Source organism: Sus scrofa, chromosome 10 (genome assembly GCF_000003025.6).
Source record: "Sus scrofa isolate TJ Tabasco breed Duroc chromosome 10, Sscrofa11.1, whole genome shotgun sequence".
NCBI lineage: Eukaryota > Metazoa > Chordata > Mammalia > Artiodactyla > Suidae > Sus > Sus scrofa.
The window spans coordinates 43,433,864-43,448,924 of record NC_010452.4 but is presented as its reverse complement, the minus strand read 5'-3'; the positions used below and the strand labels follow the sequence as shown (position 1 = coordinate 43,448,924).

The following is a 15,061-nucleotide window of genomic DNA, read 5'->3' as shown; positions in this document are numbered from 1 at the left end:
GACGTGGTTCTTACTTTCTACATCTGAATTTTATAGCTATATAAGATTTTTTTATGATAATTGTGCTATCAGTAGTGAATGTAAGAATGTCTTTAAGACTTCTTACCTGGAAAATATAAAATGAAAGTGACTTACAGACATATGACTCATAAGATTCCATCTTTATTTCATTCAAATAAAGGTACAAAGTGACAGTTTAAAGGGTTTAAGAATTTGCTACAAAGAAGTCTTCCACAAATCAAGAATAGAATTTTGTCTGGCAGAAACGAGTATATACCTGTATGAGTTTCACTAGGTGTGAGCAGGTGATTCAGATCGCTTTCATTTCCTATACAGCTAACTGCTCTGCTTTACTTGCAGCTTGGCATTCCAAATTCAAGGCTACGGTATTTCCTCATTGCAAAGCTTCAGTCAGAGCCATTCCCTTTTCAAGCCCCTGGTCAGGTATTACTATTGTTGTTTCCATCATTATCATCATTATTATTTATCTATAATAATGTATCTCAGTCTCATTTATTTTCAGGAACTACTTTGTGGAGCTTTACATGAGCCTGTTGGCCTGTAATAGAGACCATGCCTCAGGTCTATCTTCTAGGCCTTTTTCTCTTCTTGATGCCACTTTAATTGCTTTAAACTAAATCAGAAACTTTTCTTTCATCATTAGGAAAAAAAATAAGTTAAAAGTAAAAAAATTACATTCATGCTGTTTTCCTCTTTTACCTCCATAATTTCTCTTCCTACTGTTGATTATTCGCATCTGTTATTTTCCCCCTTAATAGAAGCCATTGGCTACTTTAAATAAAATTCCGTATACTACCTTAAAAACGGCTTGAGGGAGTTCCCGTCGTAGCTCAGTGGAAACAATTCTGTCTAGGAACCATGAAGACAAAGGTTCCACCCCTGGCCTGGCTCAGTGGGTTAAGGATCCGACGTTGCCATGAGCTGTGGTGTAGGTCGCAGATGTGGCTCGGATCTGGCGTGGCTGTGGCTGTAACATTGGCTGGCGGCTACAGCTCCATTTGACCCTTAGCCTGGGAACCTCCATATGCCGTGGGTGCGGCCCGAAAAAAAAAAACAAAAGACAAAAAAAAAACAAACAAAAATGGATTGAGTATTTTCACATATCAGTTGCATTTCTTTGAAGTCTATGCTTTTTAGACTCAATTGATTAAAATATGGTAATGATTAGTACAAGCTAGAATAAAATGCTCAATTGCTGTAGATAGGATCTCTAATCATGCCAGCAGTTTGTTATGCTTCTGTTGAAAATGGTGTGGATGACAGAGTTTCAGTTGTTCGGGGAAGCTCTCCCTAACCGTCGCAGTAAGAGCTCCAGGCTCATGTTCCACTAACAGGGGTTCAGTGGTATGACTTGAGTCTCCTTCAGTACAAGACCCGGATCATACAACATGGTATCATGTGATACAATAGCAATGCGTCTCCCTTTCATAGTGGGCAGTTCCAAAAAGCATTGGGAAATATATTAACAAAGACTGCATCACTAAAAATTCCTGGAACAGTTTTTTCTTTCTCAAAATAGGACTTTATACAAGGTTACATGTTTTGCAGAACAAGTTTTTCCTTGGAACTCAGGAATACAAATAACCTTTCAGGGAGAAGAGTGCCTTTCATTTTTAATTACCAATTTTCCTTTAGATCATGGGTATGTTCTACCTTTTTTTTTTTTTTTTTTAATGAAGGGTAATGGCAAACTTTGATCCAAAACACATTTTCTGGAAATGTTCCTGTTGCTTTCTCACCTTCTTTTCCAAATATAATGCTGTGTCTTTATTCAACACACTTCCTATTGCTTTGTTGAATGTTTTTATTAATAAATACAGAAAGCAGTAGCTTCATCATATAAATGATCTGTGGCTTGATGACCTATCACAATATGATGAATAACTTGTAGTAACTTGTATAAATACTAGTAAGGTTCAGTTTTCTCTCCGTTTTTTTTTTTTGGTTTATTTTTTTGCTTTTTAGGGCCACACTCGCAGCATATGGAGGTTCCCAGGCTAGGGGTCAAATTGGAGCTCTAGCTGCTGGCCTATACAACAGCCACAGCAAGGCAGGATCTGAGCCACATCTGTGATCTACACCACAGCTCATGGCAATGCCGGATCCTTAACCCACTGAGCAAGGCCAGGGATCGAACCTGCGTCCTCATGGATGCTAGTTGCTGAGCCACAACGGGAACTCTCTCAATCTTCTTTTTAATGACAATTCTGTAAAGGCTAAAGTTTTTTTGGTGTAATGTTGACTGGATGTTATTAATTTGTCTTTTATTTTTAGTAAAGATTTTATCAATTTATGTATTTTTACTTAATGCTAGGTGCTAATGGAGTTCCCCCAAATGGAATCTGAACATCCACAAAAACACGCAATAGATGCACAAAGTAAAATCGAAGAAAAGAAAATTGAACGAAATATTTGCTTGGATAGCAGTGCACAATGTTCTGGAAAAGAGGCCATTCTTTTCAAGCTTGAAACTGCAGGAGAAATTGACAGGAAACATCAACAGGACAGTGATCTCTCTGTGCAAATGCTAAAAGGTTTTCTTGAAGATGACATTGACATGAACTCGTACTTTTTACCGCCAAAGTCGTTGCTCCGATATGCTCTTTTGTTAGACATTGTTAAGCCCACTTCCAGAAGATCCATGTGCTTTACGAAAGGGTAGGTTTTAAAGAGAATTTATTCATGGCACATCCAAAATACCATGTTTTTTTTTATAACTACTGTTTCTTTTAGTTCTTCTCAAAACAAGGAACACTATAAAATGTTTCTGCTAGAATAAGTTTTTTTTTTTCTCTTAATTGCCTCCTCTCCTGTTTCAATAGAATGTATGAATGAAAATTTCCTCTGGCAGAACATAGTGTGTACAGCCCATGAAAGTAGCTCATAAAAGCTACTGCTATTGTTCAGTGACTTTAGTGGGAGCTTTGCTACCCTCAGAGGAAACATAGTTTCTGTAGATGGTGAATTGCTAATTTTTTTTATAGTACATCAGACCTCAAAAATAAATGATCAGTGTACAAGAAATGAAATTTAGTATCAAGAAATAAAAAGGAATAATCTGGAGCATGTAAGAGCATATTTAAATTTTATTTAGTTTTTTGAATAAGAAATGTATTCTTGAGGTTCACAATTCATAAGGAACTCAGATTGTAAGACTCCTTTCCATTTCAGCTCTTGGCCATCTAATTTCCCTCCCTACACGCAACCGGTGATTTCACTTTGCTAATATTCCAGAGGTATTGTGCATGAGAGTGTATTTAAATATACATGTATAGTTTTACCCTTTCCCTTAAGTAAATGGTAACATATTTATTCATTTTTATGTGCACTTTTTTTCATTGCACAACATAATTTGGATGTTATTGCTTGTGAGTAAAGGATTTCCCTATTCTTGGTGTATGGGTGTATCATAATTTTTTTACTGGTTACCTATTGACGGACATTTAAAGGGCTTCCTTTGGATTATTTCTCAAGTGTTAATGTATTTTTCAACATTTTTTTAAACCTGGAAAGAAGTGGGAATTCAGATCCTTCCAGAAGAATTTGTAAAAGTTCCCTGCCTCTGCTTTGTTAATGCCGCTCAAGCTCATTTGATAGGTAGTTGTATGATTTGAAAATTCAGTCCTTCTCTCTTCACCTGCTAGCTAGTTGTCTGCACAAGACACTGTGTCCCTCTAATATTGTCCCAGACTCATTCTGATTTTATCATCCTGTCCTTGAACTTCCAGGGGGACAGGTTTATTGCTTTCCATTGCCTTGAAAGACTTCACTCAGCTGTTGTCTGTTTCCAAGTCTGATAGTTCTGTTTAGGACTCTCATAAAACCGGATTTATCAATTTTGTAATAAAAAACAACCTTGAAATTCTTTTGTAATTATAAAGATGGTATAAAAGAAGCCATATTATAAAATTATATTTTTGCGTAGATAATATAAACACACACAGACACATATAAATACATGCTATATAGGAAAACAGTTTTTCTCTGATGTGATTTTGTTTCTCTAATTGAGATTTTAAATTCAGCTATTTGGGGAACAATAATATGTCCAAGAGCCAGCTTGGCAATGTTCTTAGGGAAAGAAATATTACTAATACCTATCATTTCTGTGGTGTTTTACACTTTTAATACAATTTTTTTTTTACAAGACTCTGCTGTATGCTAAAGAGTAAAAACATACTGTTCTACAGTAAGAGGCAGATGCATACCTCTGTACAATGAACTGTCCCCTTGGAAGTACAAGGACGGAAGACCATAAATTCAGTGGGTGTGAGTTTGTCATGTCATGGTACTGGAGAGTAGGATCTGATGTTTATGAGAAGAAATGATGGCTCAAGCATTGTAAAAAAAAAAAAAAAAAAGCAGCATAGTCACTTATGATGGAACACGTAAAGTGAGAAAAAAGAATGTATACATGTATGTGTAACTGGCTCACCATGCTGTACAGTAGAAAAAAATGTGTATATATAAATAATAAAAAAAAAAATAGCAGCAACTAACTTTGACCTTCATAACATTTCGTCTAATGTCTTAGGTGTGCCAATAGCGAACAGCATTTGGATATAAAATCATAAAAATACATACTTGCTAGTGGTGGATATTTTTAAAAATGACATTTAATACAAATTAATGACAAATAATGCATAACGTGAGATAGTATTTACACAACAAAACATATACCAAGTTAAATGTCTGACAAGTTTAAATAGAATGATCTTATTGTGTCTTTCACCTAGTAAATTTTTCATCACAAAGTATATTTAAGTGACAATATCAGAATGTTTCAGAGGATGTAAGTTTTATTAATTTGCTCATTTAAGAAATAGATTAAATGTTACAAAATATTTATGTTAATTTTACAGTTATGGACGCTACATAGAAGGGACAGGATCTGTGTTACAGACCTCAGAAGATGTGCAGGTACTATGCATGCTTCAGAACTGAAGTATTTGAAAATTGTTCTAAATAAAATTATGCTTAATACTTAAAATTTGAGGCGTTCCCTTGTGGTGTAGTGGGTTAAGGATCCAGTATGGTCACTGTTGTGGTTTGGGTTCACTGCTACAGTTTGTGTCACTAGTGTGGCACGGGTTCAGTCACTGGCCCAGGAACTTCCACATGCTGCAGGTGCAGAAAAAACAAACCAAAAAAAAACCCTTAAAATTTGAGGATGTTAAAATAATTTTACATGTTCAATTAGAATGAATTTCTTTCTTTCTTTCTTTCTTTCTTTCTTTCTTTCTTTCTTTCTTTCTTTCTTTCTTTCCTTCCTTCCTTCCTTCCTTCCTTCCTTCCTTCCTTCCTTCCTTCCTTCCTTCCTTCCTTTTAGGGCTGCACCCATGGCATATGGAGGTTCCCAAGCTAGGGGTGAAATGGAAGTTCTAGCTGTCGGCCTACACCACAGCCATAGCAATGCAATGCAGAATCCGAGCTATGTCTGCACCCTACACCACAGCTCACAGTAATGCCAGATTCTCAACCCACTGAGCAAGGCCAGGGATCGAACCTGCATCCTTATGGATGGTAGTCAGACTCTTTTCCACTGAGCTATGATGAGAACTCCTAGAATGAATATTTTTATATAATAGCTATTTACTATAAAATAAGCCATTTCTTTTTCTTGTTGCTAGATATGCATTTATGTGCAAAGGGTGTTTTATGTTTTTATCTTCTTTTTTCTTTTCCTTGCCTTTTGTATTTCTTTTTATTCCATAAAGGGTAATTTGAAATGCTCTAAAATTATGCACAAATATCTTAGTGTAGCCTTCCTTTGAAGCACATACTACAAAAATGCCTTTTAGGTAAAAAAATTTGTTTAGCAAGACTGTTTATTAATACTTCATTTGCAGATTCTTTATGGTGTCATGGTTGAATACAAGCTTGATATATTGCAAGTTTTATATACTTGTGAATAATTTTGAAGTGAAATCACATTATCTTTTTTTCTTTCTTTCTTTTGGCCACACCCTTGGCATATGGAAGCTCCCAGGCAAGGGATTAAATCTGAGCCACAGCTGCAGCCTATGCCACAACTGTGGCATTGCCAGATCCTTAACTGGGTTAACACTGGGCCAGGCTGGGGATAGAACCTGTGCCTCCACTGCAGTCAGATTCTTAACCCACTGTTCCACAGCGTAACTCCCATATTATCTTCTATTGATTTAAACTCGTACTGTTAATAAAGTGCACCCATTGTAAAAACCCTATCAGGGCAAAGGAATGTCTGCATTTGAGAAATCAGACTTACTAAATATATCTTATCATTTTAAGAAAATATCTTAATTTGATAAAACCGGTGATAAACAGTAAACATTTTAATGGCTACTTGTTTGCATTGTAGAATTGACTTCTTGGTTGACCAAGTTTCTTTTTTGTATCTTTCACTGTATTTCTTTCACGTTATATTGTCATTTATTATTTATATTCTTGAGTTAATTTTTTTGAGGGATCAAAAATGACACATCCACTGAAAGTATCCTGATCCATTCACCATTAAGCTTTTGTTCATTTTCAGAGTTTACCTTGCCCTTGAGCCAATTACACAGTTCATCACACAGAGTCATTTTGCCCTGTGCTGCCATGTGTTGTGGTAGACTCTATGTCCATCATCTTTAAACTGTCTCACAATAGATGATATTGTCTTTACCTAGTTGCACTCTACTTTGTCAGTTATTTTGAATGTTTTCTTACAGATTGAGAATATCTACAAATCCCTTACCAGTTTGTCACCAGAAGAAAAGATAATGAAATTGTTAATGCTTAAACTTCGATTTTTCACTCCTAAAGAAATAGCAAATCTCCTTGGATTTCCTCCAGAGTTCGGTATGTGGGATACTTGCAGACCCCTGCTTTAATTGACTAAAGGTCCCAAAGCTCATTTAGAGACTCATGTATTTTATGAATAAACCCCTGCCCACGCAGATGTAAGAGGCCCTCCTTTCCTGATTGTGCGATGTTTGACATTTTCCTTCCCTCCTGTTCATAACCTGCCTCAGTCCATTCCTTTCCGACTCAGTTCTCCTTTTACTCCCAGTCTCCTTTTACTCCAGTGATAGCTCCAGGTGCTTTGCAGAAGCAGAAGGGCCAAGTCTGCAGTTCCTCACCTCTCCTCACAGGTGGTTGATATTAGCATCTCTTTCTCCAATTTGTTTTTGCTTCTGGGGGTACTATTCTAATAATCCTGCCCTAGATCCTATGAAAGAATCCCTAGGATTGTCTTTTTTATGAAGGAAAAGCAAAGTTTGAAGAAAAGAGAAAGTGGAGCGTGGTCTAGGAAGGAGCTTTCCTAATGGAAAGCAAGGGTGACTCAAGAGCATAGATGCCAGAACTGACAAGAGCTAAGGGGATCTGAAGCACGGAACCACAAGAACAAAAATGAGGATATGGCTGCAGAGTGAGAACAACAGAGTGTGATTGCCTTGTGCAGTCCAGGAAATCCAGGGGTGGTTGCTGTTAAGAGACTGAATACAGTGCCTTTACTTCTTAGAGCAGCCCTCCCCTCCCTGATCCTACTTCCTCCGCTGTCTGGATGCCCCCGTTTCCTAGGCTGGGGTGGCTGCATTCCTGGTACCTGGCTGAGGGGAATGGAGAGACACAGACCTGCCTAACACCTTCCAGGGCTGCACAGGAGCAAAGGTGTTTTGAATAACTGATTGGGAGCGTAAATGGAGAAAAGCCAAACTTTGCTCAATCTAACGTTGCTGTAATATTAGTACAGTACCATTCTTGGAGAACATAATGAGTTAAATAGATGATGTTTTAAATTCTAAATAATGGATTTGCAGATGAGGTTTTGGAGTGCATATTTTGTATATTGGGAACAATTACCAATATAATTTGACTACTCTCTTTGTAATCAATTCTCCAAGTGTAATTACAGCAACCAGATTTATTTTGTACCCTTTGCTTTTTTCTTGGTTGGTGATCTCATTCAGTTTCAGATATTCTGCAGAGTGTTATTTAAGAAAAATGTAGGCTTCCCTTGTCTTAGTTTATGCCACAAAGGGGCGAGAATATCATAAAGAGTTGAGAACTGGACTCAGGAATTTAATTCCTGGTCTACTGTCCTTGTTATTTTTTTTTTTTTTTCATTTTTAGGATGAGTAATCAGAGGTACTTTCTATAGTACTATAGAGAGAAGAGATTTACTATCTAATAATAACTAATTTCTAAGTTTTATTTAAGTGCTTATTTTTAAGTAGTAGTAGTCACTTTGATAACACTGAAATTTAGTATAGATCCCAGAGTTAGACTTACCAAGTTTGAATCCTACCCCTACCTAAACCCCTCTGCCTTAGTTTACACATCTGTGAAGTGGAAATAATTACGCATCGACTTCACAGGGTTGTTGTTACTGTTAAGTGACAACATATTTAAAATGTTTATGTAATCTCTAACATGTAATAAAAATTTTGTGTCAGCTTTTTTTTTGTTGTTATTTCCCAATATAATTTTTTTCCTACTATACAGCATGGTGACCCAGTTACACATAAATGTATACATTTTTTTTTCTTCCAGTATCATGCTCCATTATAAGTAACTAGACATAGTTCTCAGCACTACATAGCGGGATCTCATTGCTAATCCATTCCAAAAGCAACAGTTTGCATCCATTAACCCCAAGCTCCCAATCCATCCCACTCCCTCCCCCTCCCCCTCCCCGCCAGGCAACTGCAAGTCTATTCTCCAAGTCCATGATTTTCTTTTCTGTGGAAAGGTTCATTTGTGCTGTATATTAGATACCAGATGTAGGTGATATCATATGGTATTTGTCTTTCTCTGTGTCAGCTTTTATATTTTAAATGATAGATGTTTATTTGCTTTTACTTGATTTTATAAAGTTTTTGCCTTTACTTCATAAATGTTTTTTTCAGTATTTTAAAATATCTAAGGGTGAAATAGGATTTTTCAAAGTTATCTGAAAGTATATATGAGTACATTTAAGAAAGCCTTTTTAATTTTTAACTTTTTTTTTTTTTTTTTTTAATGGCCACATCAATGGCATATGGAAGTTCCTGGGCCAGGGATTGAATCTGAGCCACAGCTGCATCCTACACCACAGCTGCAGCAATGCTGTATCCTTTAACCCACTGCACCACTCCAGGGATTAACCCACACCCTGCAGTGACCCCAGGTGTTGCAGTCGATTCTTAACCCACTGTGTCACAGAAGGAATTCCTGCTTAACCTTTTAAAAAAAAATACATGACATATATGTATAGTCAGGCTTGCCTTGTTACTACCAAGCTGTGGCAGAACAGTCCTTCATGTGTGCCTCTGACATCACTGACCCAGGGTCCAAAATGGCATTTTTTTTTGAGCTGCTTGTCCATCAGCAATAATGGATTTGCATTGATCCTCCCATACATTTCGTCCTGGTTCAGTTCATGGCTAGTGGCATGTGTTTAGGAGATAGCAGGCCTTGGAGGAGAGGGCTAGCCTACACTTACTGAATGAAAGCTGCTGTGTATTCCAGGTTTCTTTGTTTTTGAGGATTATTATTATTTTTAATGTACCTAGGTTTTTAAAAAGTCACCTTTTAACTTAAAAAAAAAAATTGTGTAATCCTTTCCCTTAAGCAAGCTTAGATTTTAATATCTCTGTGTAAAATGCACACACACACATATGTAATTTACAGATCTGACTTCTTTGTCTTCGAACATTTCTTCCCTTCTGATACAATCTTAGTATCACAGAAGACCACCCCTGGGATAGTCTAAAAGGCTGTTTGTGGTGTTATTTTTATACCTCTTATTACTCTGAAGTAAGTAATTTTTTAAATGACTAAAGTGCTTGTCTAAGACATACACTCTTTATAATAGCAATTTTATGATCATGCTCAATTGCAAATATAGTTTTATTATGGTAATCACTGTTTTATTGCGGTATCATATCAAGTGTTGATTAAGCAACTTTTATCAAGTTTTAAAATTTTGCTATATGAAGTTTTGCTATTTTTAATGCTTTTTAATTGTTTCCTTTATTTTATTATCTGGTTTTCTTTTCCTTTATTTAATTACTTTGCCAAAGGATACTGAATGTGAAATTCTGGTATTGTAACTAAGGTTATAGTGTCCACTGTTAGGCATGGAATCTTTCATGGTGGTATGCGTAAGGTCTCTTTCCAGCAAATGTAGTGTCTGTGAGCTATTTTGTTTTGAAAAATAATGTAGCAAATAGAACTTCAGTATGTGAGAATGTCAATATGTGGAAGCAGAATATTTTTTAAAAAAACCGTGAGGGGTCATATCCAGAATATATAAAGAACTCTTATGACTCAAGAAAAAAGAAAAATAATCCAAATTTAAAGTGGGCAAAGAATTTCCACAGACATTTATCCAAAGAAAATAGATAAATGGCCAATAAGCACATGAAAAGATGTTCAACATAATTAGATATTAGGGAAAGGTAAATCAAAACCACAGTAAGATATCACTCCGCAAAAGGACAGACATAACTGTGGTCAGGTTGTGGAAAATCAAATCTTGTGTACCCAGCTGGTGCGAACGTGAAATGGTGCAGCTGCCTGAGAAAGCATTCTGGCAGTTCCTCTTGGTAGACATGGAGTTACTGTGTGACCCAGTGATTTCACCCATAGATGGAAGAGAATTGAAAGTCTGTGTCACACAAAAACTTAGACGTACATACATATGTACATGTTCATAACAGCAATGTTTATGATGATCAAAAAGTAGGGGAAAAAAAAAACCCAAATGTCTATAAATGGATGGATAAATGAAATGGGACATACCCATTTGATAGAATATTATTTGGACATAGAGAAGAATGAACTTTTGGTACATGTTATAAAATGAATGATATTTTCTTCCCTTGGGTCAGATAATTTTTCCTGGTGTGCTTGAAGTTTGAGTTACACTGTATTTCATAGCCAGCCATATACAACATACATATTCTTAATACATGCCATTATTAATGAGAACTAAGGTATTAAACAGAATACTTTAAAAGAAGTTCCAGAGTCAACATAAATGAACCTTCTTGAAAGCACTAAGTGAAAAAAGCCAGAAACAAAAGACAACATATTATATGGTTCCATTTATACGAAGTATTTAGAAAAGGAACATCTACAGAACAGAAGGTAGATAAGTAGTTGTGGGACAGCAAGGGGAGCCAGGGAGTGACTGCTCATGGTACCAGCATTCTTTAAAAACAAATTTACTGAAATATATAATTAACATAAAGTTGTATTAGTTTCAGATATGTATTACAACATAATGATTCAGTATTTGTATACATTGCAAAATGATCACTCACCATAGTAAAACTAGTTAACATACATTACCGTACATATTTACAATTTTTTCTTTTTTTCCTTATGATAAGGACTTTTAAGATCTTTCTTAGCAATTTTCAAATATACAGTACTGTAGTCACAATGCTCTATGTTGCATCCCTAGGACTTAATCATTTTACAACTGGAATTTTGTACCTTTTGACCCATTTTGCCCCATACCCATGCAACCACCCATCTGTTTTCCACATCTATGACCTTGGCGTTTTAAGTTTGCTTGTTTTCTTGCTTTCGTTTCTATTTTTTATTTTATTTTATTATTTTGTTGTTGTTGTTCTTTTCTAGGGCCGCACCAGTGGCATATGGAGGTTCCCAGGCTAGGGGTCTAATCAGAGCTGTAGCCGCCGGCCTACACCACAGCCACAGCAATGCAGAATCTGAGCCGCATCTGCGACCTACACCACAACTCACGGCAACGCTGGATCCTGAGCAGGCCAGGGATCAAACCCACAACCTCATCGTTCCTAGTCAGATTTGTTAACCACTGAGCCACGACAGGAACTCCTCTTGCTTTCATTTTTAGATTCCGCTTATAAGTGAGGTCATATAGTACTTGTCATTCTCTGTCTGGCTTATTTTACTTAGCATAATGCCCTCAAGGTCCATCCATATTGTGGCAGGTGACAAGATTTCATTCTTTTTTTTTTTATCATTGAGTAGGATTCCATGATGTTTATATGTATGTATGTGTGTGTATACACATACATATACACACATACATGCACACACACACACCAGATCTCTTGATGGACATTTAGGTTTTTTCCGTATCTGGTCTATTTTAAGTAATGCTGCAGTGAACATGGGGTTGCATTTATCTTTTTGAATTAGTGTTTTTGTATTCATTGGGTAAATATCCAAAGTGGAATTGATGGATCATACAGTAGTTCTGTTTTTAATAATTTGAGGACCATCCGTATTATTTTGTGTAGTTGCTGCATCGATTTAAATTATCACCAGCAGTGCACAGGGTTCCTTTTTCTCCACATCCTTGCCAGCACTCATTTTTTTCTTGTCTTTTGGATAATAGCCATTCTCAAAGTGTGGAGTAAAACCTCATTGTGGCTTGAATTTGCATTTTCCTGATGATTAGTGATGTTGAGCATCTTTTCACGTGCCATCTGTTTGTTTTCTTTGGAAAAATTTTTATTCAGGTCCTCTGCCTATTTTTAAAACTTATTGTTTGTTGTTTGGATATTGACTGTTATATTTTGGGTATTAACCCATTATCAGATATGTGATTTGCAAATGTTTTACACTGTTCAGTAGATTGCCTTTTCATTTTACTGATTATTTCTTGTGTTGTGCCTTTTTGTTTGTTGTAGTCCTTCTTGTTTTGCTTTTGTTGCCTCTGCTTTTAGAGTCAGATCCAGAAAATCATGCACAAGACTGATATCAAGGAATTTACCACCTGTGTTTTCTTCTAGGAGTTTTATAGTTCAGGTTTTATATTCAAGTGTTTAACTCATTTTGAGTTCATTTTTGTGTATGATAGAAAACCGTGGTCCAGTTTCATTCTTTGCATGTGGCTGTCCAGTTCTCCCAACACCATTTACTGAAGAGACTCTCCTTTCTCCATTGTATAGTCTCAGCTCCCTTGTCTTAAACTAATTGACTACCTATGTGAGGGTTTATTTCTGGGCTATCTGTTCTGTTTCATTGATTTATATATATATTTTTATGCTAATATCATACTGGTTTGTTTACTATTGCTTTGTAATGTAGTTTAAAGTCAGGGACTATTATGCTTCAATATTTGTTCTCTTTCAAGATTGCTTTGGTTACTTGGGATCTCTTGTGATTCTATATGAATTCTAGGATTATAGATTCTATTTCTATGAAAAATGCCATTAGCATTTGATAGGGATTGCATTAAATCTGTAGATAGCTTTGGTTAATATGGTATTAATTTATCCAATTCATGAGCATGAAGTACCTTTATTTGTGTCTTGTTCATTTTTTTCCATCAGTGTTTTATTGCTTTTAGCATACAGGTCTTTCACCTCCTTGGTTAAATTTATTCCTAGGTATTTTATTCTTTTTGATGCGATTGTAATGGGATTATTGTCCTATTTTATCTTTCTGGAGTTTGTCGCTAGTGTATAGAAATGCAGCAGATTTCTGTATATTAATTTTGTGTACTGCAACTTTACTGAATTCATTTGTTCTAGCTGTGTTTTGATAAAGTTTTTAGAGTTTTCTATATATAATTTGTAATTTACACATAGTGATGGTTTTACTTCTTCCTTTCCAATTTGGATTCCTTTTATTTCTTTCTCTTGCATAATTGTTTGTTCTGGCTAGGTCTTTTAATTCTATGTGGAATAAAAATGGCAAGAGTGGGTATTTTTGTTTTGTTCCTAATCATGGAGGAAAATTTTTTCCTTTCATCACTCTGTATGATGTAAATTGTGGGCCAGCTTTCTTTCTGAGGTGATGAAACTGTTCTGGAATTAAATAGTGGAGATGTATCCAAAACTCTGTGACTATACAAGACCAATGAATTGTACACTTTAAAAAGGTGAATTTTATAATACGTGAATTCTGTCTCCTTCAGGTTTTTGTTAAATAAAATAACTGAAATAATGGTAACCACTGCTTTCCGAAAGCACACTAATGCCCACATTTCTGTTAGTTCTGTGAATGTTATATGTGTGCATGTTTGCGAACTGAGCATAATTTGATATGTGATATAACACCACATTGCGTAAACAAGGAAATATTATGTGATATTTTTTGCTCTAAATTCTCATTTGTTAAGAACTTCATGGAGACTGTAGGAATTTATTTATGTAACTAACTACTTTTGCTAAAGAATACATTCTTTTATCTCTGGAAGTTAATATTACAAATGATTGTTTTATAAGTTGTTATCTCTCTTTTCTAGGATTTCCTGAGAAGATAACAGTCAAACAGCGTTATCGTCTACTTGGAAATAGTCTCAACGTGCATGTTGTAGCTAAACTAATCAAAATCCTGTATGAGTAATTTTTGAGTAGCTCTGCGAGGTGGTTCCAGTATTCCATCATATCCAAATAGTAATTTTGAAAAATTTTTTAGTTAATTTTGACAAAATTCAGCTAAATTATCTTAACCTCTCTTTAATAAGAAATTTCATCTTGAGTTTCTCCACCAAAAAAAAAAAAAAAAGAAAGAAATTTGGGTCTATTAGGAAAATTCCATTTCATTTACTTATATTTATCTTTACTGTGTTTTGTAAGATGAAAATTATTGTCATGCTTTAGAAGAATATATTTTCATATGAAATTGTAAATATATATAATATTCTATTATAATAGTATAGTATAGACAAATTTAGGAACATTAGAATTTTAATGTGTACATGAATATTTTATAAAGTATCATATGTCGTAAATACACAGTGTGTGAACCTAAGAAACTATATATTTGTGTTTTTTAATTAAAGAAGTTGCTTGTGAGTCCTATCATTTTACCTTTTTTTTTTTCCCTAAGGCTACATCTGTGGCATATGAAAGTTCCCAGGCTAGGAGTCAAATTGGAGCTGCGGCTGCTGGCCTACGCCACAGCCACAGGAACAGTGGATCCAAGCAGAATCTGTGACCTGTACCACTTACAGCAACACCAGATCCTTAACCCACTGAACGAGGCCAGAGAACGAACCCGCATCCTTATGGACACCATGTCAGGTTCTTAACCTGCTGAGCCACCGTGGGAATTCCTCATTTTACTTTTTTAAAATGATTCGTCC

At 35.6% G+C, this 15,061-nt stretch overlaps 1 protein-coding gene across 3 annotated transcripts in view; it reads left to right on the top strand.

Moving 5' to 3' along the window:
• The window catches only part of TRDMT1 (tRNA aspartic acid methyltransferase 1), a 60,777-nt gene extending 46,000 nt beyond the window's left edge, over nt 1-14,777 (top strand). For 2 of the 3 annotated variants that reach the window (XM_021063976.1, XM_021063975.1), the window contains 5 exons: nt 361-444; nt 2,336-2,679; nt 4,884-4,941; nt 6,714-6,843; nt 14,219-14,777. In XM_021063976.1, coding sequence (XP_020919635.1) covers nt 361-444; nt 2,336-2,679; nt 4,884-4,941; nt 6,714-6,843; nt 14,219-14,319 — 717 coding nt within the window. In that variant the 3' untranslated portion in view covers nt 14,320-14,777. 3 annotated transcript variants of the gene reach the window in all.